The 27,856-nt window shown below is 40.7% G+C and overlaps 1 protein-coding gene across 9 annotated transcripts; it reads right to left on the bottom strand.

The window, feature by feature from the left end:
* Positions 1-1,285: 1,285 nt before the first annotated feature.
* On the bottom strand, positions 1,286-26,686 carry pecam1b (platelet and endothelial cell adhesion molecule 1b). Of its 9 annotated transcripts, XM_089005968.1 has the most exons (16): positions 26,534-26,685; positions 26,408-26,443; positions 24,436-24,732; positions 21,991-22,272; positions 21,641-21,913; positions 19,354-19,626; positions 16,197-16,475; positions 15,512-15,790; positions 13,311-13,412; positions 13,165-13,195; positions 9,483-9,562; positions 7,677-7,730; positions 4,758-4,847; positions 4,257-4,313; positions 3,343-3,365; positions 1,286-1,510 (listed from the first exon to the last, which is right to left on the bottom strand). In XM_089005968.1, the coding sequence occupies exons 1-16, from the start codon at positions 26,577-26,579 to the stop codon at positions 1,409-1,411; spliced, it is 2,304 nt and encodes a 767-aa protein (XP_088862094.1). In that variant the 5' UTR covers positions 26,580-26,685; the 3' UTR covers positions 1,286-1,408. The 9 variants fall into 9 exon arrangements, 7 of the variants coding, with proteins under 7 accessions (XP_088862094.1, XP_088862097.1, XP_088862095.1 ...); XM_089005971.1 differs by lacking the exon at positions 16,197-16,475 and having other exon boundaries at positions 26,534-26,686; XM_089005969.1 differs by lacking the exons at positions 9,483-9,562; positions 13,165-13,195.
* Positions 26,687-27,856: the final 1,170 nt, after the last annotated feature.

Genomic DNA, 27,856 nt, shown 5'->3' with positions numbered 1-27,856 from the left:
ACGGACGCAAACAGACACATTGGAGGTTTCAAGGGCTGGATGTTTACGCGACGGACACCGAGGCTGACCAATCGGCGCCTGGCTATGCTGAAGTGTTGCCAACGAGTTCAGTCCGCGATCCGTCGAGCTCACTTACGATTGGCTGTGTAGAGTAAGTGGGCGGGGAGGAAATTCCTATTTCCAGTTGAGGCTTCGAGGAGGAGGCGAATGTCAATGCATAACAAAAAGTAATGAATATTGGCACGTAATTCAGTAATTGCGTGCCAGAAGCTTCACTAATGGCTTACTGAAGACCCAAGGACATATGTTGTCGTACTACAGTAGGCATGAATTTATTTTACGACTGTTACAGAGTCTGTGTTTATACTTCCCCATTCAGTGTTTGATTAAAACATGCATTCCATACAAAACATAGCACTGAAGCAACTTACGACTAAATTCACCTTACAAACGACCTCTCGGAACATATCTCATTGGTAAGGTGGGGAGAGTCTGTACTGGGTGTGTCACTCAAAAAAATGTACCTGGACAAACACGACTTCAAGGTCTCGGCTGTTAGTTGCAGTATCCATTAGGTAATCGTTAGTGTATGTGGTCCAATCGATGAGAAGGTTTCTTCAGCCGTCATCTGTACAAAAGTGAAGGTTTCGGACGTTTCGCCTCCTATCCAAGAGGCTTCGTCAGCGAACTAAAGTCTGACTGGTCGTATCGGCCCCATTTATATATCCCTAATGTCCAGACATGGTGGCGCCGGACACAGCTATGATAGGTCCTCTGCCCCCCCAACCTGAGAGTAGGGACCTATCATAGCTGTGTCCGGCGCCACCATGTCTGGACATTAGGGATATATAAATGGGGCCGATACGACCAGTCAGACTTTAGTTCGCTGACGAAGCCTCTTGGATAGGAGGCGAAACGTCCGAAACCTTCACTTTTGTACAGATGACGGCTGAAGAAACCTTCTCATCGATGGACCCCTCCTGTACGACTGAGAGCTTACACAGACGTATGTGGTCCAATGTGACCCGCGGTATAGCTGATGAAAAATAGCCCATCTATCTCTGACTTCAATTGTCCATATCATTCGCCAAAATTGACTTAAATTTATTCCAGTTTATGGGTGACCCTGACGAGCATGATAGAAAATGCATGGATAGATAAATAAAGCTTATGTACTTTGAAATAGTGAGTTGAAATGGCTCTCAAATACGCTTGCTATTTCTGTTAGCTCTTGACAACAATGGCACAGTACAAGAAAAATGACAGGCCTTCATCAGTGAGGAAATTATTTACAGCAAACATTTATGTTGCTCATTGGAACGTCAGACGGCTACAAGAGCGCACCCGGTGAGTTTATGACATACGCGTGCCGTGGAAACAGAGCAGCGTGCGATAACTATTTGCCTGACTAATCCACTGGAACCGGCAGATCCTGGCAGTTATGATGCTCTACTGGGTAATGATTCATCTCGTGTTGTTCACCATTGAGATCGGCGTACTCCACAGAACCCTGAACAGAAGGTGCATCAGGAGGCCATAAAGTTAATTCAAGAATTAAAAACAGCCAAAAACTCTGAAGACTTTCTGAATAAGGAATAATTACGATGACAGCAAATCAGTGGAATGCGATCAAGGCCTTAGGTCATGATGGTTAAGAACAGAAATGATAAGGTCGAGTCTAGGCCTCAAGGTAATTTGACTGAGGCGCAAACTCTGATCTTGGCGGTCGATAAGGAAGGAAGCCCCAGCCCAAACGGCTTTGTTCTTGTCTGGAAAATTTGAATGCGGTTTCCCCTCTTGCTCTGGATCATCAGCCTGTTGAGGGTCACTGAAACAGGGAGGGACTGAAGCACTCCATGCAGTGGGATGTGGTAAGAGTAAGACAATACCACACATAAAATTATTTGCATTAAAAAAAGATATACAGTAAAGTCTCGTTATATCGATATCGGATATATCGATAGTCCCAGTTATATCGATACTATTTCTATGCACGCACGGAGAAAATTACATGCAAACAGGGTCGGATATATCGATAGTCCCGGTTATATCGATATTTTTTCGGACTCCCTTGAATATCGATATAACGAGACTTTACTGTATATTGAGACACCGAAAGGGAAATAAACACCACTGTTATATCATTGTTGGACCGGTTTTGCGAAATAAAGTACATTGATACCTGGGCTTACGAACTTAATTGTTTCCCAGAAAGTGTGTGTAAGGCAAAAAGTGTGCATTTCAAACTTTAACTTCCCATAGGAAATCATTAAAATGAGAATAATCCGTTCCCAGGTCCCCATAAAACACAATTTTCAACTAAATAAGCCTGAAAATTACACACAATATACCTTATCTTATGTATAACAAATGTGCTATTGTATTTTCATGAAAGAAAAAAAACTATACTATATAATAAAGTCATTTTATTTACCTTTGTGATGGTCGTTGATGGCTTGGTGGAATGGATAGTTTTTTTGCATAAAGCGTCTCAAGGAGCTCTGGGTTGTACATCTTAGAAGTTGTGATATTCCTACAGCAACAGTTGCAGGCAGACACACTACAAATTTGATTAATAGCTGGTTCCTTTGCTTGTATGTTCTCTTCAAATTGTACAGATGGCTTGTGCGGGTTATTTGTGGAGCCTGATTGATGGGATATTTTAACCTTGCAGTCTACACGCTGCCTTTGAAATATCAATAAAGTTGAATCGAGTCCAAATTTCACTGTGTTTTCTATCCATTTTCTCAACATTTCATTTTTTTTTTCACTTTTGTTTTTTTTGTTTCAAGCTGTGTCGTCTCCCTTTCGTGTGTGTGTTTCTGTTTCTGTAACCCCTCGCCCCGCTCACTGCTGCGTGTGTCCTGCTGCGTGGGTCCCCTCCCTCCTCTGCCATGGATCTTGACCAATCACGTGTGGCCTTAACCGAAGACTGGGGCGGGGAATAGAGGGGGAAAAAAGCTGGCTGCCATTTCAGGAGTTCCACAGTGTTCGCAAACGACACATCACTCATTGGCGCTCTGTGTGTTTCCCGAAAAATAGTTTGTATGCCAAGATTATATTCTCGCGAATTCAACGTTTGTAAGGCGAAACGTTTGTTAGCTAAAGCCTTCGTAAGCCAAGGTATCACAGTGGTATTAATTTACCGGTAGTTGTTTCAGTCCCGTATTTTTTCAGAAGGAATCGACGCCAACTCTATGAAGCATTCAAATTGATATATTGACATACAATGTCAGTTAAAAAACCTTCATTATTAATTGAAGACTTCATCTGTTCTAAAAAAAATGATAACAGTGTGTGTCGTGAAGCCTTGCTGTGTCATTGTTATTGCGGTCAACTTACATAGCCATGACGGTCATCAGTGCCTACAGAGAAAAGAGTCACAGGTTAGGTGCTTTGGATGTCGACCCTTGACTCATCGGCTGACATCAGAGGGATTCATCATGAGTCATTCGACAGACACGTGGATGCGGCTGACTTCGGTCAATCCTTATTTTGTGTTTCATTGCAACAAAATGCCATTTGCTTCAACCGCTATCATTTCAGTCCACAGTCTTACAAGAATTCCTGTGCCAAATTCCTTAGTCACGGTTCATAAGGAAGTCTTAGTGATGCTTGACAGAATACTGCATGTGGCTGCTGTTCCAATAACAGGAAGTTCCTGCCAGCAGTAACAGGAAATGGTCAGGTTGGTCACTTACCCCACCATCCATCACACAACTTTTCATTGATTTCATGTGAACTTTGAGCCCTAGCTATCAACGAAGAGATTTTGCAGCGGCACAACCCTTCAAATACACAAGGTGATAAACTGAACAGCATTATTTCAGTCAATTTTGTTGCAGCTGTTTTCCTGATGACTGAGGTACCATATGCCTTCAGATCCTAGTTCTGTGTACTGATCATTTGCAGGTCAACAAGATTGTCCCTGACATATTTCATTAACTCTTATCCAGAGAGGTACAAAGACGATAAGGTAAGACAATGATTCATCGGACAGGGGTGTTGTTATACACGACGAGTTACATGACTTATAGCGTGCAGGTCTCTGCCAAATGTTCATCACCCAAGGAAAGGCACAGCATTTTCAAACTGATATTTTCACTGACATTCTGTCCATTACCATGACAATAAACAATCAGAAAATTGGAGACAGTTTATAAACTTACAAATCATTAAAATCAAAATGCAATAAAAAAAAAACCTCACCAATTTTATTGCCATTCAGGCAGCATTAAAAGAGACTTTCAACTCACCATGTGAAGAGTTCTGGAGCTCGCTGTAAACCGTTTCTGTGCCTTTTCTTCGTGGGGCTGTTGAGCATAAAAATCTAAACATTAGCCTGTTCCTGTCATCAAAAGGAAACGTGGCCACGATAAACAACGTCTATGTATAATTAACAGAAATACAAAAATAGATGGTGGTCACATTCTACAGTGTTGAGCTCATCGGACATTCATGAAGAGCTGCCCCTATCAGAGCCCAGCTCAGCAATTAGTACAACCCTTCCTGTTTATATAATCTCAAACAGTCCTGGAGATGCCAGCAGTTATTCCAAAAGTTCTAACTACCTGGAGATGTCTTGATTAAGGGTAATTAGGCCCCTCCTCGGAAATGTCACTCCCTTATCAACTAAGTGATTTTTTTATACACGAATGCGGGAGGAGATATGAAAGTGAGAAGAAATGAATATCCAGAAAATACAACGGAACGTTTTTAAGCATAGTTAGGGACAAAGGAGAGGGTGAACTCTTTACCTTTGGATGGGTCTGCTGGTTGAGGATGCACCACCTCAGTGTACTCCACATCAGGCTCATTGGACAATATGCTGCTCTCCTCGTCATTGGCTGCATTGGATCGTAAATAAAAGTTGTAAAAAGAGATGAGCGGTCAGGGCAGTCTCTCTTGCCGGCCTAATCGGGATCATTACTCCCAAGATTTATAAAAAGTCAACTCCCATAGAGTTTCTTTTGCCTTCACTTTTTCAAGTACATATGTATGTCGATATTTTTTTTATTTTGTCCATCCGCATTACACCTGGTAAGTACGATCATGTGAATATATTTGAACCAAGTGTCGGCTAATGTCATTTACAGTACAGTATATTAGCAATGTGGCTGTGCCCTTAAAGGACAACCAACGTCTCCGGACAAGTTGCGTCCATAATTTGTAAAATGGCTTCAAATGACTTCTACTGGGCGTATTTTAAAAAGATTCCACCGCATATAGCGATATTTTACGTTGTAAGACTCTTGCTGAATATTCAGGAAGTCTTGTTTTTGAGTTGGTGATGAGTCCGTACGTGACATCACTAAAAGAACGCCCCCTGACCGAAAAAAAAGACACATTGTAGCAGTCCTTCCATCACGTCAATGTATTTTGCTGTATTCTTTGGTCTGAAAAACTTGTGTTACACCAAAAAGTCGCCAGAAGAGGGTGTCCAATCTCCATATAAGGAATTTATCAGCCTGTGGAAACGGAGGTGGCCACAGGAGGTCGCCATTTTGTGCCTCTTTTCTGGTGATCGTTTCTCCCCAATGTTGCCTCCAAAAGGCATGGAATAAATTCTTTAATCGATTGCAAACATATATGCTTTCCTCTTCAGAACTATTTGAATCATATTCATAACTGGAGGTGTAACAAGAAAGCATATTTTCTGAATCTGAAGCCATTGTTTTGATTCTCAAGCAATGCAAGACGTGTTGGCGTGACGTCACACACTGGGGGCGGGAGTTTCTGAAAATGCCCAATTCGCAGCTCAATTTTTTGCAGATTTTGGACACTTTAAGTCATTTTATTGATGTTTTGCATTTGAATAAAAATATCATACTGCGTATTTTGGGTATTTTAGATGCTATAAAATGTTTTTCTGATGTCAGTTAAGAAACAAAAAGTGACGTCGGTTGTCCTTTAAAGGACAACCGACACAATTTTTTTGTATAGCAAATAGTCAAATGAAAAACACCAATAAAATGACTTAAAGTGTCCCAAAACTACTTCAAAATGACCTCAGAAAGTTTCGGTTTGAGAAGGTCCCGCCCCCTTGTTCGTGACGTCACGCCAAGACGACTTGTCTTGCTCGGGAATCAAAACAATGGCTTCACATTCGGAGAAGATGAGCCCGTTCTTGTTTGCTCTGGTGATGGACAGGCTGACAGACGATGTTAGACAAGAATCTCATTGGACCATGATGTTTGCAGATGACATTGTGATCTGTAGCGAGAACAGGGAACAGGTGGCGGAGAAACTAGAGATGTGGAGATATGCCTTGGAAAGGAGAGGAATGAAGAAGTCGCAGCAAGACGGAATATATGTGTGTGAATGAGAGGGATCCAAGTGCAAGAGTGTTGCTACAGGGAGAAGAGATAAAGAAAGTGGAGGATTTTAAGTACTTGGGGTCAACTGTCCAGAGCAATGGAGATTGTGGAAAAGAGGTGAAGAAGCGTGTCCAGGCAGGCTGGAGCGGCTGGAGAAAAATGTCAGGTGTGATGTGTGATAGAAGGGTTTCAGCTAGGATGAAAGGAAAAGTGTATAAAACCGTGGTCAGACCAGCCATGATGTTTGGACTGGAGACAGTGCCACTGAAGAAAAGACAGGAAGTAGTGGAGGTAGCAGAGCTGAAGATGTTGAGGTTTTCTTTGGGAGTGACCGGATTGGATAGGATCAGGAATGACTACATTAGGAGGACAACTCATATTAGAGGCTTTGGAGAGAAAGTCAGAGAGGCCAGACTGAGATGGTTTGGACATGTCCAGAGGAGAAAGAGTGACTATATCGGGAGAAGGATGCTGAGCCTTGAACTGCCAGGCAGAAGACCGAGAGGAAGACCGAAGAGGAGGTTTATGGATGTGGTCAAAGAGGACATGAAGGTAGCTGGTGTGAGAGAAGAGGATGCACAAAACCGGGATAGATGGAGGACATTGATTTGCTGTGGCGACCCCTGAGGGGAAAAGCCGAAAGGAAAAGAAGAAGAAGACATTTGGAGAAGATGCTTTCTTGTTACTCATCCAGTTATGAATATGGTTCAAATCATCATAATCATAATCAGAATCATAATCATCTTTATTGCCAAGTATGTAGAACACACAAGGAATTTCAAAAAATGTCAAAAAAAAAAAGTAAAAAAAAAACTAGTTCTGAAGAGGAAAGCATAAGTGTTTGCAATCGATTAAAGAAGTCCTTCTGTGTCATTTTGAGGCGTCGGGACTCCAATGTAGCGTCCCAGAAAATGCACAAGATGGCGCGCAAGCTCCGTTGGAAATGGGCTGATTTGTCTGCTGGGAATTTGTGTCAGCTAGTATCGAATAGTAGTCTTAGTGCAACACACAATGATTCACCATCGTGTTATTTATGCGTTATTCTAATTTCGCCATCAACACGGATCAACACAAAGTTTTCAGACCAAACAAAGTACCCAAAATGCATTGTGTGTCACTTTCTCGGTTAGGGGCGTGACGTGACGTCACGTAGGCATCGTCACAACTCAAAAACAAGACTTCCTAAATATTCAGCGCGAATCTTAAAATGTAAAATATAGCTGTATGCCATGGAATTTTAGTAAAATACGCTCAGTCGAAGTCATTTGAAGTGATTTTACAAATTATGGATACAACTTGTCCGAGGGTGTCGGTTGTCCTTTAAGCAATCAAATCTCAAATTGGTGCGGACATTCTCACCTGATGGAGGCGGCCGCTCACTCCACACGCTAATGTCTACTCTCTCCACTTTCCCTGTGCAGAAGAAACATTTGCATGATGAAAAAAGTATCGTTGGGTTGAATATCTGCTGCAGGCAGAACCTAAGAGGGCATACTGCAACAGTTCATCAGAAACCAAATTATGGAGACAGATGTTTGAATATCATGTCAGTGAAGGAACTTTGTCATTTTTGTCATATGAATTTCATCCTGCAGTGAATTCATTTTGCTTAGCTCTAAAAGTAGAAATGTTGCAATTTACTAATATTTCTGGGCTTTAAATCAGATGCAATTTTTTATTTGTTCAGATCATTGTTCAGCCACACTACTAAAACAGTAAATATTGAATGGTCTATGTTTTTAAAACTCACAAAAGTATTATTCTTTGAGAGTTTAGGAGCTGTACTGTGTTAACCAGCTCAGAGTGTTTTATTGCGTAAAGTGTCTTCCTACAGTACTTTACATTATTGTTACAAACTGCTTTGCTTATCTCCAGTTGGTAACGTTAACTCCAGCTGGTTAAATAAGGTTGATGCCATTAATTTCCCCTGCTCGCTAATCACATTCAAACCAAACAACAGTTGTTTTGTGTCAGCATAGGAAGCTTGGCGCAGAATCCATTGTGCAGAATTCATTGTTTCACTTTGTAAAAGGAAGTCACTGTCGTGCATTCTTTTTTTGGGAAATGCATCAAGTAGATCCGGAGTTTGTTGGGAGTGTTGCTGCATGGTCCTGTTCGTGCGACCATAATGATTTTGTGTCATGTACAATATTTGCAGCAAAATAAATTGCAGCAAAATAAATTGGGATGACACACATCTAAAAAGAACCAATTTATTTATTCTAAAATTATTTACGCAAAGTCAAGGTACGAACCAAAATATACACACACATGTCCTACGATGGTGATAAAAGGGTTCAGAAAATTAGTCAACAATAATGCTCGCAACATTACAAAAACAAGCACCTGTGGACACATGGCATACGAAGACACACACAGAACAAAGACAGTGATGTTAAATAAAATGACAAATAAAAAATAGAAAACAAACACAGGCCATCTCGATTGCAGGGGGAGGGGAGAGGAAGCAGCAGGAGCCGAGTCATTTCTCTTGAAACAAATCCCCCGATATGGAAAAATGTTCGACAATTGTTCCTTTTTTATGGTCAACATAGTTTTTTTTTAAAAATTTATTATTATTATTTTGTTTCTCCCCGCCCCTTGCAGAAAAGGGCCTCTCTACACTGTGGCTGGAATACTGAAGCTGCTCCTGTTGCTGATGTCAGTGGGAAGCGACACCGCGCTAGCTCGTGTCCCATTGGTCACCCTCCCCTCCATGCCATCATAGTGTGGCACTCCGTCTGGAACAAGATGATAATGGGCGCTCTAAACAGTTTGCAACACGGGACAATGTCATTCACCAATAGTCAACATTACTGTATGTAAGCAACTTAGTCCTATTTTTGAGACACCCCTTAAAACAACTCTTGTTTTAGTTGCCTAGGCAATACATATAGAGAGACAATGTTCAAGCATAATGTTATCAACAAAACACTCTCTCATGTCCCCCTGAGCAGGATTTCAACGACAAAACAGATCAGTTTGCAAACTTGCAAAAACATGACCTCTGCATGCATATTAGAACATGGATGATGGAGTGTGAGAATGGATCGCAATGGCTCCAACGCATAACATGCTATGAAGGGACTCATGGCTGTAGTGATGACTGGTGAAGATAGTCAGTGGAACAAGAAAACAAAACACCAACAAACAAAACCAATCTACCTGGGACTGCATTATTAACCTCTGTGTCGGGGGTTAGCTTCACTGTTAAAGAGTCATCTGATTTAGGGCTCGAAGGCTTTCTGAGAAATGGTGAGAATAAAGTCAATTGGATGAAATCTAACACATGTCGGATTATCTGAAGTGTTCTTGATTTCTGATGAGTACAATACTGAGTACAATTGTAAGTGTTGAAGCCTGCTTAGTTCAAACACTCTCCGTTTTAACAAGTATGCTACATATCGCCAACATTTCACATGACACATACAGATAAAGTACACAATATCACGAGAAGTTATCAAGTATCACTGCAGATGTTTTGAGGAAATTTGTTCAATTACCTTATCTGAGGATGAAAACATACTAACATATATTCATTTCATTGATTAATAAATAACTTGGATTAGATAATGGAATACTTTATTGAATTGCTACAAAGATGTTCTTTTCCTCTAACCTTACGATTGTTCTTCAATACACGGTCATAATGGGAGTTGGAGCAGTCTCTCAATGGACTCAACTGAGCAAGACAAGCAAGATTCTAGACTTTTCTGATGCCTGTTCTGATCGACCAATGACATCTTGGGTGATCTCATCACACATGGACAGTTCTGAGAAGTTTTTGGGAGTGAAGATATACACATTGTATTTCATTCACAAAGTCACCAAAGAAATGCTGGTTCAGCCATGACAGACTGGTTTTTGAGTTAACACTCAACTCAGATTGTAGTTATTGTTGTTGTTTTTAACTCCTTGCATAATTAGACACAAAGTTTCATTAACCTAACATGAATATTTTTTGGGGTGTGGGAATAAGCCGGAGTACCCAGAGAAAACCCAAACAGGCTCAGACAGAACAAGCAAACTGGAATGGAACACAGCACTGGAATTGAGCCCTGTACCTCAGCAAAGCAAAGCCGGCACTACTTTGTCAATCAATGGCCGCCGCACATTTCAATATCGTATCAAATAAATAAATAAAGAGCAGGTAACTTTTGACCTTACATTTTGTATTTTGTTGTCTTTATATTTTAAACGAGCCGAGGTTGGTAACACTGAGCCGGAGCACAGACTTAAATTCAATATAAAATATGTTTGGTTGATTTGAAGAAAGGAAACCAAAGATTTGCTTCTATTTATATCGATTTGGAACATTTTAGCAAGGAAGAATTGTGCAAACATTGACCAATTTGTGTCAAAACAAGCTACGCCAAATAAAATCAAAAGGTGCTTTAACGAAACAATTACACATTGGGACCACATTCACACAAGTATTTCTTCGCAATATTTACACTCGCATTAAACTTAATTTGCTACAATTTTTATCATTGGGGAAAAGGTTTCCTCATCTGTACTTCTTTGAAGGTGTTGGACATTTCTGCCCTTCATCCGAAGAGCTTCATCAGCACACGACAGTTGTGCTGGTAACCCAGGCCCTACATCCCCAATGGACAGAGGTGGCTGTGCCAGAGCTCTGCTCTGATAGGTCCCTGCTCTAAGGTTGAGGGAGCAGTGGATCACTCCCTGAAGCCAATGTGATTACCTCTATTGTCCTATCCCTATAAAGGGGATAGCATAACTTAGGTTTACTGACAAAGCTCTTCGGATGAGGAGCGAAACGTCCAACGCCTTCAAAGAAGCACAGATGATGGCTGAGGAACCCTTTTCCTCGATGGACCACTCTACTATAACTGAGAGCCTACACAGACAAATTGTTATCATTCATATTAAGGATGGAAATTGTTTAGAAGTAGTTCATTTTGTTCACTTTTTTTCACATCAGAAACACCTGGTTTTTGTTGAAAGTACAGCAATACCTTGGCTTGCGAACTTAATTGGTTCCCAGAAATTGTGTGTAAGGCGAAAAGTGTATATTCCAAACATTAATTTCCCAGAAGAAACCATTAAAATGAGAATAATCCTTTCTCAGGTCCCCATAAAACATAATTTTCAACTAAATAAGCCTTAAAACTCCACACAATGTACCTTATTTTATGTATAATAAATGTGCTATGATATTGTAATTAAACAAATAAACTGTACTATATAATAACGTCATTTTATTTACGTTTGTGATGGTCATTGATGGCTTGATAGAATGGATAGCTTTTTACATAAAGTGTCTCAAGGAGCTCTGGGTTGTACATCTCGGAAGTTGTGATATTGCAGCAACAGTTGCAGGCAGACACACTAGAAACTTCATTAATAGCTGGTTCCCCTGCTTGTTTTTTCTCTTCAAATTGTACAGATGGCTTGTGCGGGTTATTTGTAGAGCCTGATTGATGGGATATTTTAACCTTGCAGTCTACACTCTGCCTTTGAACTATCAATAAAGTTGAAACAAGTCCAAATTTCACTGTTTTCCATCAATTTTCTCACCATTTCACTTTTGTTTTTTTGTTTCAAGCTCTGTCATCTCCCTTTCGTGTGTGTGTGTTTCTGTTTCTGTAACCCTTCCCCCCACCCACTGCTGCGTGTGTCCTGCTGCGTGTGTCCCCTCCCTCCTCTACCACGGACTTGACCAATCACGTGCGGCTTTAACCAAAGACTGGGGGCGGGGAATAGGTAAAAAAAAGCCGGCTGCTATTTCAGGAGCCCCAAGAGTGTTTGCGAACGACACATCACTCATTGTGGCGCTCCATGTGTTTCCCGAAAAATAGTTTGTATGCCAAGATTATATTCTCGCGGATTTAACGTTCGTAAGGCAAAATGTTTGTTAGCTAAGGCGTTCGTAAGCCGAGGTATCACTGTATAAATATAAACTGTAAATACGTCTGTGTAAGCTCTCAGTCGTACAGGAGTGGTCCATCGATGAGAAGGTTTCTTCAGCCGTCATCTGTACAAATTTGAAGGTTTCAGACGTTTCGCCTCCTATCCAAGGAGGAACAATCAGTGGGGCCACAGGGAGTGGTCCTCTGCTCCCCTCAACTTGAGAGTAGGGACCTATCATAGCTGTGTCCGGCGCCCCCATGGCTGGACATTAGGGATATACAGTAAAGTCTCGTTATATCGATATTCAAGGGAGTCAGAAAAAATATCGATATAACCGGGACTATCGATATATCCGACCCTGTTTGCATGTAATTTTCTCCGTGCGTGCATAGAAATAATATCGATATAACCGGGACTATCGATATATCCGATATCGATATAACGAGACTTCACTGTATTAATAGGGCCGATACGACCAGTCAGACTTTAGTTCGCTGACGAAGCCTCTTGGATAGGAGGCGAAACGTCCAAAACCTTTAAATTTGTACAGATGACGGCTGAAGAAACCTTCTCATCGATAAACTGTAAATAGTTGTTTGTGACAACAGCCCATCCTTAAATTGGACTACTACTGTATCCATCCATCCATCCATCCATCCATCCATCCATCCATCCATCCATCCATCCATCCATCCATCCATCCATCCATCCATCCATCCATCCATCCATCCATCCAATTGTCAATCCATCCATCTGTCCATCCAAACATTTATTTATTTGTTTGTTTATTTTTAATCGCACCTGCATTCAGAGCTGTCAACTTTGTTTGGGTCACCCAATATGTAACCTTTTGCCGAGCAATCCTGCACTCAACCTCATCTCGACCTAACCTAACAATACGGATTCACTGTGACGAATGCAGCTATACACCATCTGTCACATTGAGAGGAAGCAAGTAGCAGAGCCAACTCACACTGACAATTCAGCAGCTGCTTCCCTTTTACCTATAATAAGAGAGGAGATGTGAGAAGGGCAGGAGGAAGAGGGCGGGAGAAGGTTGCTTCACACGTAGTCAAACTAAGGAGGTGTGAGTCGCTGTGGGATTGTAGGTGTCTCTACCTCTTTTGGACCGGATGCACAGCACAAACACCACCACCAGCACCGACACCAGGAGAAGACAGAAGCCTACAATAACGGCTTTCTTCCAGAGGGCCAGGCGCACTGCCGAGAGAGTAAAGATGACATTATTGGTTGGACAAATGACAAAAGAAGTTTGTGGAATCAGTCAAAACCAAAACTATCCATTACTGATTTGAATGTGCATGACCCAAAATCGAACCAATGAGATTAGGTAATGATCATTCCGGTAATCGGAATAGTATATCTACAGTAGCTCTTCATTTTGATTTATTTAATTTAAAAAAATGGTGATCACCCTGTGCAGATAGTCAAACTAAACCTGAGACAGTTGCACACACAGAGGCAGATAACCCATCACATCAGTGCTATTACTGAGTGGGAACTGAACCCAGACTGCCAAGTTAGATTTGGGAAGTATGACATCTGCCCTGCGAGTGACTGGCAACCAGTTTCGAGGCTCGCCTGCCAACTGCCCAAAGACAGCTGAGAAAGGCCCCAACACGCTGTGCGACCCTCGTGAGGATAAATGGATGGATAAATAAATCACGAGACTGTGGGTGACCTGATGGATAGTGATTACGACAGATGCAAATGGTGATGCCACTTCAATTGGTCGGGAAAAACTACCATCCAACAACGCAGCACGGAGGCGCTAAAGCCTTGTGACAGTCAATTCTACTACAATTCTAGCAAAAATACCAAAAGAAAGAAAAGTACATCCATGCACACGGTTTGACTGTGCTTTGTCTGTCCCAAGAGATTTCACAGCAGTGAAACGTAAGGTTGTGGTGTCAGAGTTGTAGGCATGAAAAATGACACATTTTTAATTGAGTGTGGATGACAAATAATAAAAGTGTGTGTGACCTCTGTCACAGAGAAAATGCAGTCAGTGACCTGAGGTCCATACCGTGGCTGAGGTCAAGGAAAAGAACCCTGCAACTTTGTACTGAGCGGCCGACACACGAACCAATCGTCCCCCGGACTGCCCATGATTTAAAGTCAGGTATTCAAGGGTGGAGTACATTAAATTATATTAAATAAGACTTTATTAGTCTCACGGTGGAGACATTTACATTTCAAAGCAGCAAAAACAAAATACAGGACCCGCTGTAAAGGCAGCCACAATCGCAGCACCATCGTGAAATCAAAACAACAAATATAACAAAATAACAAAAAATGTGACACAGCACAAAAGACACAGACAGTCATTTAATCTTAAACACTTTCTGCACCCTATTTGTTGCATGAAGCAGTTCTAGATGAAAGAGGAGAGGATCAAAGCCTCTTTTTCACCAATCGGGATGCCGTGGTGCAATGTGCACGACTGGTACAAGCTAAGTTTAGAAAGCAAACACAAAAGTTGTCGCATCCATTGATGAAAAGAGATTGTCTCACATCTGCTGTCCCACGTAAATCCGTTTCAATTCCAAACTGCGACAGTTCCTCATATGCATCAGCCCTCTGCGCTGACGGAGTGCAATTAAATAGTGCATCTAAAGAAAGTCTGCCGACTCATGAAATACATTTCAAATAAAAACATTCTTGGCTCTCAAAAACAGTATCTCCCTAGCATTGGAAGGGATTTAATTGTGATTATAACTACCATGTGACTTGATAATGTCATGTTACGGCATGGGAAAAAAAGTATTGATGACCTTAATTTATTCGTCTCAGCTGAATTTGAACCATACATCTTATCGGACCTCACAACCACAAATGGTACAGTGCTTCCCAGAGTTGGGAAATAAACATACAGAGAAATCGATTCATGATTTATTGGAAGAGAAATACAATGGAACACCCTCAAATGGCCAGCTGTTTTTGATTGACAGAAGACCAATTCAAATGCAACAAGAACAACTGACAAGCAAGTGAATGTCATCTGAGAACAAGCTTAGAATGATTCCTGCTCAGCACAAAGGCAAGGAACCATTCACACCCACATTAACATTTAAGGACAATGGATAGTCTTCAGTTAACATGCATGTTTTTGGAGTGCAAGAGGCCACCATTATACCTGCTCTAAATCCATCACAGCATGCGGAGAATAAGGAAACTTTACACAGAAAGTACAAATGCGACACATCACCTTCAGAACTGTCAGGTGGATGTGCCCAACCTTTCCCCACAATATTTATTTTATGTGATTGTGATTGTATGTGAATTAATATCCTCCTTACCTACGATGGTGACTGGTGCGCTGCGGACCACATTGTTGGCATGATTGATGGCCTCACAGTAGTATATACCACTGTCATCTTTGGCCAAAGCTTGAATCTGGTAGTCGGTATTGTTCTTGTCCGAGGTGGTGGTGAAGATCGGATTGCTGCTGTCATCTCGAAACCACTTAAAGGTAATTGGCGGGGTGCCTTTCACACCACAGATCAGGAAAAGATGATCTCCCTCTGCAATTTCCGGCAAGACGGGGATGACCGTGAGCGTCGGATGAGATAGAGGGACTGTGGAGGAAAAAGGAAGAGAGGGGCCGTTTAACGGGCTCGTGGGCAGGGCTCTCGCGTTCAATCAAGCATGCCTTTTGAAAAAATGAGCTGAAAAAAGATTATGAACAATCTATGTGTTCAAGCCTCACCATAGGGGCCATACTGAGAAATAGCCAATATTTGTGCGTAACAATCCCCATTTGCCCAACATGGAGAATGCTCTAGGATTGTTTTTTTTTTTTTTTTAATTCAGCAACAGCACAATAACAGTGAATACATACGTTTTTCAGTGGATAATACATACACGGTTCCCCCCAAATGTATGTGAGGAGGCAAATTTGGAAATGCCGCAACTCTGCAATAATATACTGTATAGGACTATAACTAAAAAAATACAGTGGTACTTGCTCTGTTAAATATTTACCAACAATAGTAGCTTCCAATCTTTTGCTGAGCGGTGCTTCCTTCTGACTGTTCTTGGCCTCACACATGTACTTGTTTATTTCCCCGGGTTGGTGAATTGTGACGGTGAACAGAGCCTGTTCAAAAGGCATTTTTACAATGGCCATGCTCAGCTGGTCGTAGTCCTTCACCAAAGTGTAGTTTATAGGGAGGCTGCCAATATCCGACTGACACAGGACCTTAAAGGGACGTCCCAACACCGCCCTGCCAACTACTGAGATCCTTGGCGTTGACACAGTTACTAAAAGTGGGCCATAACAGCAAGAGCAAACTTCAATTATAAAACAAACAAACAAACACAAGAAAATAATGCATTTAACCAATCAGACATTCATTGTGGTACACTCTATTTGCATAGAATATCCCGAATCGGTTAGTTATCTAAAGTTAAAGCCAACATGATTCATATCTATTACAACAACTGAGTAAATAAAACTAGATATTTATTTGCTGTTTTGTCATTTCTGGGCTTAAAGTAACACGAGAACGTGGCTATTGTGTTCAGAGACCAATACTTATTTACATGTATATTCTATTATTATTTATATGTTATGTATTTACACACCATTATGTATTGTCATCATAAGAATAAGACTGAATGCAAAAATGCTCTTCAACCAAATGCTATAAATCAGGGTTGTCCACATTTTTTCTTCAAAGTGCATCATCCAGAATATTTCCAGGAAAGCTACAGCCACTAAAACATCCTTTATCCATCCGTTTTCCGATCAGCTTATCTTCGACAGGAGTTGCGGAGGATGCTGGAGCCTATCCCAGCGGTCTTTGGGCAGTAGTCGGGGGACAGCATGGACCATTTGCCAGCCAATCGCAGGGCACACAACGACCAACAATCTTCCACACTCACACTCACATCCAAAGACAATTTAGAGTGTTCAATCAGCCTGCCATGCATGTTTGTGGAATATAGGAAGAAAACGGAGGACCTGGAGAAAACCCACGCTGGCCCGACCAAAATGTCCTGCGGTATCATTAAAAATATACACAACAATCACTATATATTATTAGCTATGTACATAAACATTGAAAAGTACGAGTTTAGACTACAGCTGCAACTCTAGTAAGGATCATGTCTAGAATGGATATACGTTTACATCTATTTTATTTATTTATTTTTTTTTTTTTGCCATGACTGGAGGGTCAAGACTAAGAATTAATTTCATGTAATGAGGGCCAGAAAGCCCTCATTTGATTCTCTTTTGGGATATATCATTATAACTACGGAAATAAACTTGAATAAAAAAAAAACACATCTGCTCATGTAAGTACTGCAGAGCACTAGCATTTATCTGTCCCTTTTCTGAGCAGGGCCAGAATCACATCTGCACATTGAAAAGCAAAACCAGAGCAATCGGAGCTAAGAAGCACTTAACATACCAGAAAATTTAGCAAATACGTGTCAAAAACGTGTCTGACCAAATGATTTTTGATTGATGGAACGTGAGTCATCAGAACACTTTTTTCCTCTTCTCCCGCTTGACAGTGTAGGCGCTAGACATGGGTGATGCCATTTGTTTATATTTAGTTCAAGAGTGTCAAACTAATTTTTTTGTTGCGGGCCACACTGTAGTTACGCTTCCTCTCGGGGCCATTATGAATTTGGGGAGCCATTAGAATGTTTAATCCCTCCACATATTATAGATATAGTACAAAACAAATTAATGAATAACTAGTTTTCCAATCTAAAGTAAAAAATAATGACCTTTATTGTTGTTTACATGGTACAATTTGACATTTTGGGTTGGACTTTAGCAAGCATAATGAATTTCAAAAATTCGACTTGCATTCGCTGGCCGAATAAAATGACGTGGCGGGCCAGGTTTGGCCCCCGGGCCTTGACTTGGACACTGGTGATTTAGTTCATGTTGCTGGCTGCTAAAAATGAATAATGGTCTAAGAATGGTTGGAGTTTGGACAACCTGATCAAAATGTCTGTTTGATTTAATGGTGACTGGTCAAATATCACAATTCTGAAAAATTGTGGAAGAAGTAGTTTCCCAGAAATGATTCAACAGAAATTTCAATTACAGTAAAGTCTCGTTATATCGATATCGGATATATCGATAGTCCCGGTTATATCGATACTATTTCTATGCACGCACGGGGAAAATTACATGCAAACAGGGTCGGATATATCGATAGTCCCGGTTATATCGATATTTTTTCGGACTCCCTTGAATATCGATATAACGAGACTTTACTGTAGTTATAGGAAGTCGGGGATGAAACTGACAACAAGTTTTAATATTTTATGTTGGAATAATTTTTTGCAGGACTGCCAAAATGCTGATTTTTGTATGATGCTGCTTTTGCTGATGCTGAGGATTTAGTTGTTTTATGAAAATTGCTTCTTTTACTCCCCTTTCAAACCATCTATGTTCTTTTGCTAAGATTTTAACCTCATTGTCGTCAAATGAGTGGTTGCTAGCTTTTAGGTGCATATGTACTGCCGATTGAGGCCTACTATTATTATCCCTGCGATGTTGATAAAGTCTTTTTTTGAGAATTTGTTTAGTCTACCCAATGTACTGCTATTTACAATTTTCATTCTTACAATGTGTTGAATAAACTACATTACTTTGTTTTTCATTTGGCAGCCTATCTTTTGGATGCACTAATTTCTGCCTTAAAGTGTTTATCGGTTTGAAATAAGTAGGAATTTTGTGTTGCCAAATAACTCTTGGTAGTTTTTCAGAAACTCCTAATGTAAAGTACTGCTACTCCTCTTTGTGTCTTCCTTTCATTCCCTATGACATTTGTAAGACCACTGAGGATACCCACAGTTTGTGAGTGCTCTCCTGATTCAAAACATATCATATCAGAGTCCGGCACCGCCATGTCTGGACAGTAGGGATATATATATATATATATATATATATATATATATATATATATATATATATATATATATATATATATATATATATATATATATATATATAGCGCCTAAACTACCAGTAAGACTTTAGTTTGCTGACAAAGTTTCTTGGATAAGAAGCGAAATGTCCGACACCTTCAAAGAAGTACAGATGACGGCTGAAGAAGCCTTTTCATCAATAGATTCTGCTGTCGTACACTGTGAAAGAAGCATACAGGCTCACCTTTAGGACGGACCGTCAAAGGTCGACTGTATTTCCTGACGCCTTTGGCTTGAGCGATGCAGGTGTAGTTGAAATCGTAGAGCAGAGCTTTGCCAAAAAATACGCCGGTGCTCTTGGGTATCAGGAGGCTCTCTGGTGGATCCAAACTGTAAGTCAACTGGTCCCTGCGGATCCTCTCAGAAGCAAAGCTGTCACTTTTGCAGCTCAAAGTCATGTATTCCCTTTGAAAGACTTCGCTCGGAGAGATGGTGAGAGTGGGCACTGAAAACAGCTCTGTAAATACAGAAAAAAATCAGTCATTAACAGCATGAATTTGCTGTAGCACTTGTTTTCATTGAGGTTGAGGGTGAGATGAAGCCTATCTCAGCTGCATTTGGGTGACAGGCAGAGTACCGGCCAGTTGCAGGACACGTATAGGAACCCCCCGAAGAAAGTGCAATTAATGCTGAATGGGTTTTGGAGGAACATGTGCTCCCATACAAGCAATGTCTTTTTCATAGATGCTCCTGCTAATTTCGTCACAATGATGCCAAACTACAACAGCATGTCTTCGTAGTAAGAGTGCAGGTACGAGACTGTGCTGCCTGCAGTCCAGACCTGTCTCCCATTGGAAATGTGTTGGTTTTCTGCCTTCCTAAAGACGGAACTGTTAAAATTAAAGGTGAAACATTTCAATGTGGCTCTTGACATACTATAATTTTGGTATACAGCATGTGGCTTTTGGTAGAAAATGTTTAAACATATCTGATTTCATGTCTTCAATATAAACTTTTGGAGAAATCGGGACAACAACTTTTGACTGTGACAAAAATGTTTTAACAAGGGGTGAGCAATTCATTTTGCAAAGGCATACCTGTGAAATTATACGTTTTCCTGTATTTTGTGTTTTTTTTTTCATTTCAAATAATGTACGGCAATTTTATGTAGGCAGATGGCTACTATTGTCATGGCAAACCAGCAAAAGTAATCCTCAATTGTATATTTCTTTTATCTCTGCGTACGACTGGACTGATAAAAGCATAATGTGCACATGCGCGGTATGCTGTCTGCATTTCCGCTTGTTAGTTTTTTTTATATCATGTCAAATAATGTATGGTGTACTACAACTTCGATATGGGAATTGAAATCATTTATAAGGGCAGCTATAAGCCAAGGTTGACAGGTATGCTAAGATACCTGTTAGAGCCATAGGGACATTTTGGTTAAATTATAGCTTTTTGTTATTGTTCACAAGTGTATATTTAGATTTTGAAAAGGTGAAGTATGGTTCATTTTATTGCTGTTTTACGTAAGATAGATTTATTAGCTATATTGAGCTATCTGAAGTCATGTGATCAGCCACTCTGAAGTCACGTGATCAGATCGTGTTAAGAGCATGTTAACATTGTGTTTCGTGTTAGTGTAAAAGGCCAGTGTCAGTTATGTTCACTCAATTTTTTATTTTTACTCTCTACTCTACACCTTTCACGCTCTGATGAGACTTGGTTTTTGTTCAAGAAAATAAAACGAACATTTTTTGAATTAACAATGACGGCCTAGTCTTTTTGTTGTCATTAATGATAAAACAGAGGAACACGTCAGAAATTTTCATGCCTTGCTGAAGTAGCGACAAGAGGACCATAAGTTGCCGCTACAATACCAAATGAAAAACTACATGCCAAGTACCAAGTCAACATGCAAACCTCAACTTTGTTTATGTTATTTATGATTTAGAAAAGGGTTATTTGTATTGTTTCCAAAAATTGTGTGTGTATTCTTTTATATGTGGTATGTATGGATAAATACAGAGGGTTGTGTCAGGAAGGGCATCCGACGTAAAAGCTTGGCCAAAGCAAACATGCCAATTAAACCTCTTAGGAAACAGATTTGATGTGGCGACCCTTTGAAGGGAAAAGCCGAAAGGAAAAGAAGAAGATGTCTTATACCAAGTGATAAATGCTTGTTTTGAATCCATTTATAAACAGATACAGACAATTCATGCTGAATATAAAAGTGAAGATTTGCAGACAGCACTATCAGAACCAATCTTCTTGACCCTATTCACGCCACTTGGTCAAGAGTGTTGCCAAACAAAACTTTGACAACACTCCAGACACAACTTGCAGCGATTGCTTGCCCCCATGCTCGACTTCACGGTCACTCTGAGGGCAGTTTAGAGACTGCAGGTGGTCTGGATGTAGGCCGTTGGCCGTACTTTTACCAGGCCTGATCGAACCACTATATCAATGACATCATAGGTTGGCCCTAAACTATAAAATGCACAATTGTATAACACCACGGTACTTACCAGTCACCAAAATCTTTTTCGTATCAACCTTCACAACATTTCCCATCTCCAGTCTGCACTCAAACTCCTCAGAGTCCTTGGCTAATGCGATCATGCTGTGGTTGACATTAGTGTCCCCCCTGCTGAGAAGCTGAGTCCCTCGGCTCAGGTAGAGGTGAACGTCTCCATGCACGTCGGCCATGAGGCTTCTCACAGTGCACATAATGTCAAGTCTGTCTCCTTCGTATATATTGCTATAAGGAAAAATCTCCAAAATTGGTGTAATGGAAAGCTCTGTGGATACAAGACCAACAAGTCAGAAGAAAACCTTGACGGTTGGAAAAGTGAATGAATGACAATATTTCCATTACCTTTGACTGAAACGGTGACAGTGTTGCTTTTGTCAGACCTGAAGAAGAATGGTGTCACCAAGACGGTGTAGGAACAGTTCATCTTATGGATGCCGACATCGTTGAAGCGAAGCTTGACTTCAGACTGGTTGGAGTTGACCCTGTCCTCTAGGATCTCCTTTGAGTCATCATAAAAGTAGAAAATGATGGAACCTGTTTCTCCCGGCGCTGTGCACCTGGCTGTTACCTCCTCCCCTTCACTCACAACAGCGTTGTTCAAATGAAGCAGGGGGGCAGACAAACCTGCAATGTGAGCAAATATATGTTCACTGTTCTTTGGAAAACCAATCGTGGGTAAAATGTAATGGAGTGATGCAAAACGTTTATTCAATGATGACGGAAGTGACGCAAGAGCGCACGGTGTGGCCCCTGCTTCCCGCCATTGCTTCAGACAGAGCAACGTTGAATGCACCGTGGTGAGTCGCACGTTGTTTGTCGTCCAGATCAATTTACAGTTTCACATGAATATATCATTTTTTTCTTACATTGTAGATTCATGTGTTGAAATAGTTCCCCCAGTTGTTCTCAGCCTGCACTGCTTTCTGTTTCGTGACTAAAGCGAGGTTTTGATAACTTTTATATGTTTAGTTAATCAGTAAATGTCTTTTGCTCGAATGGTTGTCTGGGACCGAGTGCAACTTCACCTTTCTTCTTGCCAGATTGTGCTGAATATAATGTTTGCTTCTTTTCAATTTTGCTGGATGTAGTATCACATAATTTTTAATTTTGTTAATTGGCTCATTATTTTGAATCTGCAGTATGCCGCGGCCACCATTCTTGTTTACTACGCAGCCGTGAAGGAGAATTATGGTGTTCTTTTTTTCTTTTATTGTATATATTGGTAGTTGATAACTGAGATAACTTGATAACTTAAAATGGATAACTGAGATTCTCGTTTTATGTCAATAATCACGTGAAAAAGAAAGACAAAGTACAAATAAGTACTGTAAATACAGTAAAGTCTGGTTATATCGATATCGGATATATCGATAGTCCCGGTTATATCGATACTATTTCTATGCACGCACGGAGAAAATTACATGCAAACAGGGTCAGATATATCGATAGTCCCGGTTATATCGATATTTTTTCGGACTCCCTTGAATATCGATATAACGAGACTTTACTGTATGTGCTGATGCAAAACAGCTACATATATCAATATACTTTTTTTGTTAAATTTGCCCTATGTACACTTTTTTTATGAAACATTTTTTTGCACATTTACAGTATACATCTTAGTCTGCTGACATTTTTACTATGCTTAGAATATCTTGTTTTTTTTATCCTTTCACCCGCCCCCACCCCCTTTCAAATTGATGATGTGGACTTCAAATATCCCCATTTGGGATGATTAAATGATTTCCGATTCTGATTTCTGATTCTGAATGCTTTATTTCACATTCCTATCCAATCACACTTCTGTATTCTTTTTTTTTTTTTTACAAGAATGGAGTCAACATTCATTTAGAGCAGTGGTGTCAAAGTCGTTTTTTGCCGAGGGCCACATTGTAGTTATGGTTTCCTCTGAATTTGGGAAAGCCATTAGACTGTTTAATCCCCTCCACATATTACATATAGAGCGCACAATAAATTAATGAATAACTAGTTTTCAAATCGGAAGTCAAGAATAATGACTGTTATTGTGGTTTACATCCAAAAATCTGAAATTTTGGTTAGGATTTTAGCACACATCATGGAATCTCACAAGATTGATTTGCTTTCGCGGGCCGAATAAAATGATGTGGCGGGCCGGATTTGGCCCCCTGGCCTTCACTTTGACACATGTGATTTAGAGCAACATTCATGCAGAGCTACAACAAGTGCACTGTCATGGTATTTGTCCAGGACCGAGGGTGATTTGATTTTACTTCTGGCCATACTGTGTTGCGGTGTTAATCCACCTAATTATCAGTAGTGGCCTGTCACACATATCGGTAAACCAGAGTCACAGTGCTTTCTCTCTCTCTCATATTCTGTGATGAATCTATTATTTTGTTCTGAACTATATTATGAGCAATAAGACAAGCATCTATCAATTTTCTTTGGTGCTTGTTTTCATGGGTAAACTGTTGCCTTTAGGCCAGAGGTCAGGTACATCCCAGATTGGCGGGCAGAAAATCAGACACTGAAGGCAAAAACACAATTTCACTCACATTCACACAAGTGAGTCTTTGATGACTGTAAAATGCACATTTTTAGAAAATATGAGGAAGCTGTGGGAAGTCGAGAGAAGTATATCCGCCCAACTCTGTAACAATACTCGATGAGGGAAATTCATGTTTACACACTTAGGCTTGCTTTGCTCTAAAGCTCTAACACATATCAGAAACAAAAAACTGCAGAACATCAGAATGAGACAATGGGGGAAAAAAAGCACACTTGTTAGTGTCTGGACGCACTTACCCATGACTGTGAGTTTCTTGGCCTCGCTGGTCACCTTCCTGCCTTCGATGTTGATCTTACACTTGTACTTGCCCGTGTTGGACACTCGGGCGTCAGGAAGACGGTACAGGAGGTCGCCAGAGCTGCTGGTCGTCTTAGTGTACATAGTGACGCCATCCTTGTAGATTGTGTACTCACGACTAAGAGGCCCTGCGCCCGAGCTGCTGACCAACGCCTCACATCGCACAGTCACATTTGTGCCCCGCATCACGTTGGCCTCGGGCTCAAGTGAGATGCTGATGTCCCTTATAGTAAACACTGTAGGGTGAGGTTCAAAAACATGCGTGCGGTTATGACTTCTATCAAAAACGTTTCAATTGTTCTTTTACTTCTATCACTTAAAATGTTTCAAGCATCTATTTATAGAGAGTAAAATTGTATTTGCTTGCCAAGAAAGTTGAAAAAAAAGTTTGGTTCGAGAGATTAAAAGATTTGCTGTTGACAAACATTTCAGAACAGAGATGTAAAAAACGCAATCCTTCGCACCCTTCAAAATGATCTTGGTAATTTGGGGCATCATTTCAACCGAAGCATTCTGGTCAACTTTCAATTTTGACTCATGGCTGTGCTCCACAAGGCTATGAATTTATCAGAAGTGTTTAATAAACACCAAAAACACATTCAATAATTTTGAGTAATTGAGTAAGTTTTTTTTTAATTGCCGTTGAAGATGCCCCATCGAAAAATAATACCCCCCTCAAAAAAAAAAAACAATTTTAAGGCAAACAAATGCATTTAAATTTTGGATATTTTGGGATTTTTTTGTGCTCCTTTGAAAGGATAAAATATTGCTTAAACTAATTCAACATTCAAGTTTAAAAAACTTCGTGTCAGGGATTTTGATTCACACAGGGTCAAAATGATGACACGGGCTAATATCGACTCTGTACTGTGTGTGAATGTATACAGGGCGCACAGCACTGATTGAGAAGACATCCAAGTAGGTTTCTGACCCTGGTAACAAATAATGGCTGAAAATGTGATGGATTACATGCTTGAATACAAAAACACATGTCTGGAAGCAGCACAACAGGGGAAAAGCAATGAAAGGAAGCTGAAAGACAATTTGGAATTATTTCATATGAATTCATGGACAAAATATATGTTACATCAGTCTGTGGATTAGATATTATTAGGCCATCAGAGAAGACCTTGCAGGCCCTAACAGTCCACTATTGATAAATACATACATAAGTGGTGGTGGCAAGATTACCTTAATTGTTTTGACAACACTAAGCTCCAAATAAGTTCTCAGTTGTAATGATTTCTTGGAACAGTATTAAAATGTTGAAAATATCTTACCACCTTGACGAATATAAAGAACAATGAAAATGCCCAAGAACTAAAGGTAGAAGGTCACTGGAGAATGTACCCACAAGCTGCCTATGACCGGGCATCATTCACAATTTGTCCTTGATGAAAGATGACATGCAAGGAGTAAACCACCTGATGAGGACCGAGTCAAACGTTCCATCAGGGAGTGGGCAAAGCGTGTGACAATGCCTGCTGACACGTTCCCAGAGACTGTTCTGGTCAACGTTTTCCACCAGGGCCCACAATAAAACCAAAGCTGCGATAAAGTTTTCCACTGACTCACATTGAACCTTTAGTGGCCCTGTGGATAACCACACAATTCAGTGACATGTGCAGTACACCCCCCCGCCCCCCCAAGTAAAAATTGTAGCCTTTGCTTGTAATTGCAGCAATGTATATCTCTAGCAAGTGACAATAATGAAAGTGCTTGCCCGACATTGTGCGTCACCTTCCTTATGTTGGTCCGTCTAAAAAGTCCATTTCATGACTGACCTCATCGCCCACCCCACATTTGACCACAACACTGATTCACAGGCCATCTTAAAATCACACTGACCAAAAGAACTATATTGTTGAAGTTAAAAAAAAAGAGCCATATCTCCCAGTATAATGTACTTACTGGACTGTGCGCTGGCCCCTCTCCATGGATGCAGGTCTTGGAACAAGAATAAAAAGCACCCTATTAGCAATCAGTCAATGAATATGCTCCGCCAAGAAGAATTCCAAAGAGATAAGACAAGCTTACAGTTGGATACGAGCGTGCAGGTTAACAGCAGCAGAAAGCGGCCCATGGCGTCTGAGGACTTCTTCGGTGATCCTGCTCTGGCCGATGGTCCTGGACTCTAATAACTTGGATGGGTGCTGGCATGTGGTTAGTGGGCGTGGTGGTACTAAGGTGGCGGTCTACCTCATCCAACAGCGGTTATCGTCCCCAGCAGCCAGAGGCTTGGCTTAATTTGACAGGAAGCCAATGTTGTTTCCTCAGGATGTTCCACACTGGCCCACTATGTGCTGCTGTGGAATGTTCACTGGACCTGTTCATAGATGTGTGTGTGTTTGTAGAAAGACAGTCATAATAATGTTGGACCATTTCAAGTGCAGCAGTCAGGCCTTTGACCTGTTTGATTAGCTACGAGGATTGAAACAAGTAAAAAGGACAACAGAAGGGAGATAAACCGAAATTCTTTGCGGCACTTCTACAAGTCACTATATGAGTGACTGAACTTTCTTATTGGCATACATCTGCGCACAGAAAGTCGACCAAGATCCTCGTCCGATCTTGGATTCCAGCACTGATGCATCCTTTCTCTCCTCCTTTTGAGGAATGCATAAAGATCTCAGTTTACGCCTTCAGAATGTCGACTGTGTTTGGACTGGCCCTTGGTCATCACTTACATTCATGCAAGTTTGAGACATTTCAAATGATTTGATTTTCATAATTTCCAAAGTGATGTCATCATTAAAAAAATGTGATAAAACAAAGTTTGAAGTGACACACTAGTGCATTGATAATATCAGGAAAATACTGTATTCCCTAACAGCCGTCGGTCCTGGGTTATGGGTTGGGCTATGATTGCCCACATTATTTTGGGACATGTTAATGCAATACTCTGGTATTTTTGTCACATTACCATGATCGACGCAAAGTCTCTGCCAGGTTGGCAACGCTCTCAATGCCTATTAATTGGCTTTCCCTGTGATAAGCAAAGGTGTGCTGCGGAAATGCCAACTTAAAGTGTTAGACCAGGGGTCGGAGACCTATGCCTCGCGAGCCATATAAGGCTCTTTTGATATCTGGCTTGCAGATAAAACTAAATATGTATTCTCACTTTTTCGCTGTTCATTTCGTGTTTGGGCTGCAGTTGGCTGAAAGTGCAATTTTGATTGGATGATACTGACTTAGGTGCCATTGATGTGAAACAGGTAAACACCCCCTTTTGAATGAACCAGATGAGTAAAAAAAGATGACGAGTATATATATATATAATATATATATATATATATATGTGTGTGTGTGTGTGTGTGTGTGTGTGTGTGTACCTGAGACAATCCAACACATAACTGCAGG

This window comes from Hippocampus bargibanti, linkage group LG10, assembly GCF_051943395.1.
Source record: "Hippocampus bargibanti isolate YZ-2025 linkage group LG10, ASM5194339v1, whole genome shotgun sequence".
Classification (NCBI taxonomy): Eukaryota; Metazoa; Chordata; class Actinopteri; order Syngnathiformes; family Syngnathidae; genus Hippocampus; species Hippocampus bargibanti.
Note: the sequence above shows the minus strand (reverse complement) of the source record. Positions and strands in the feature narration are given on the sequence as shown.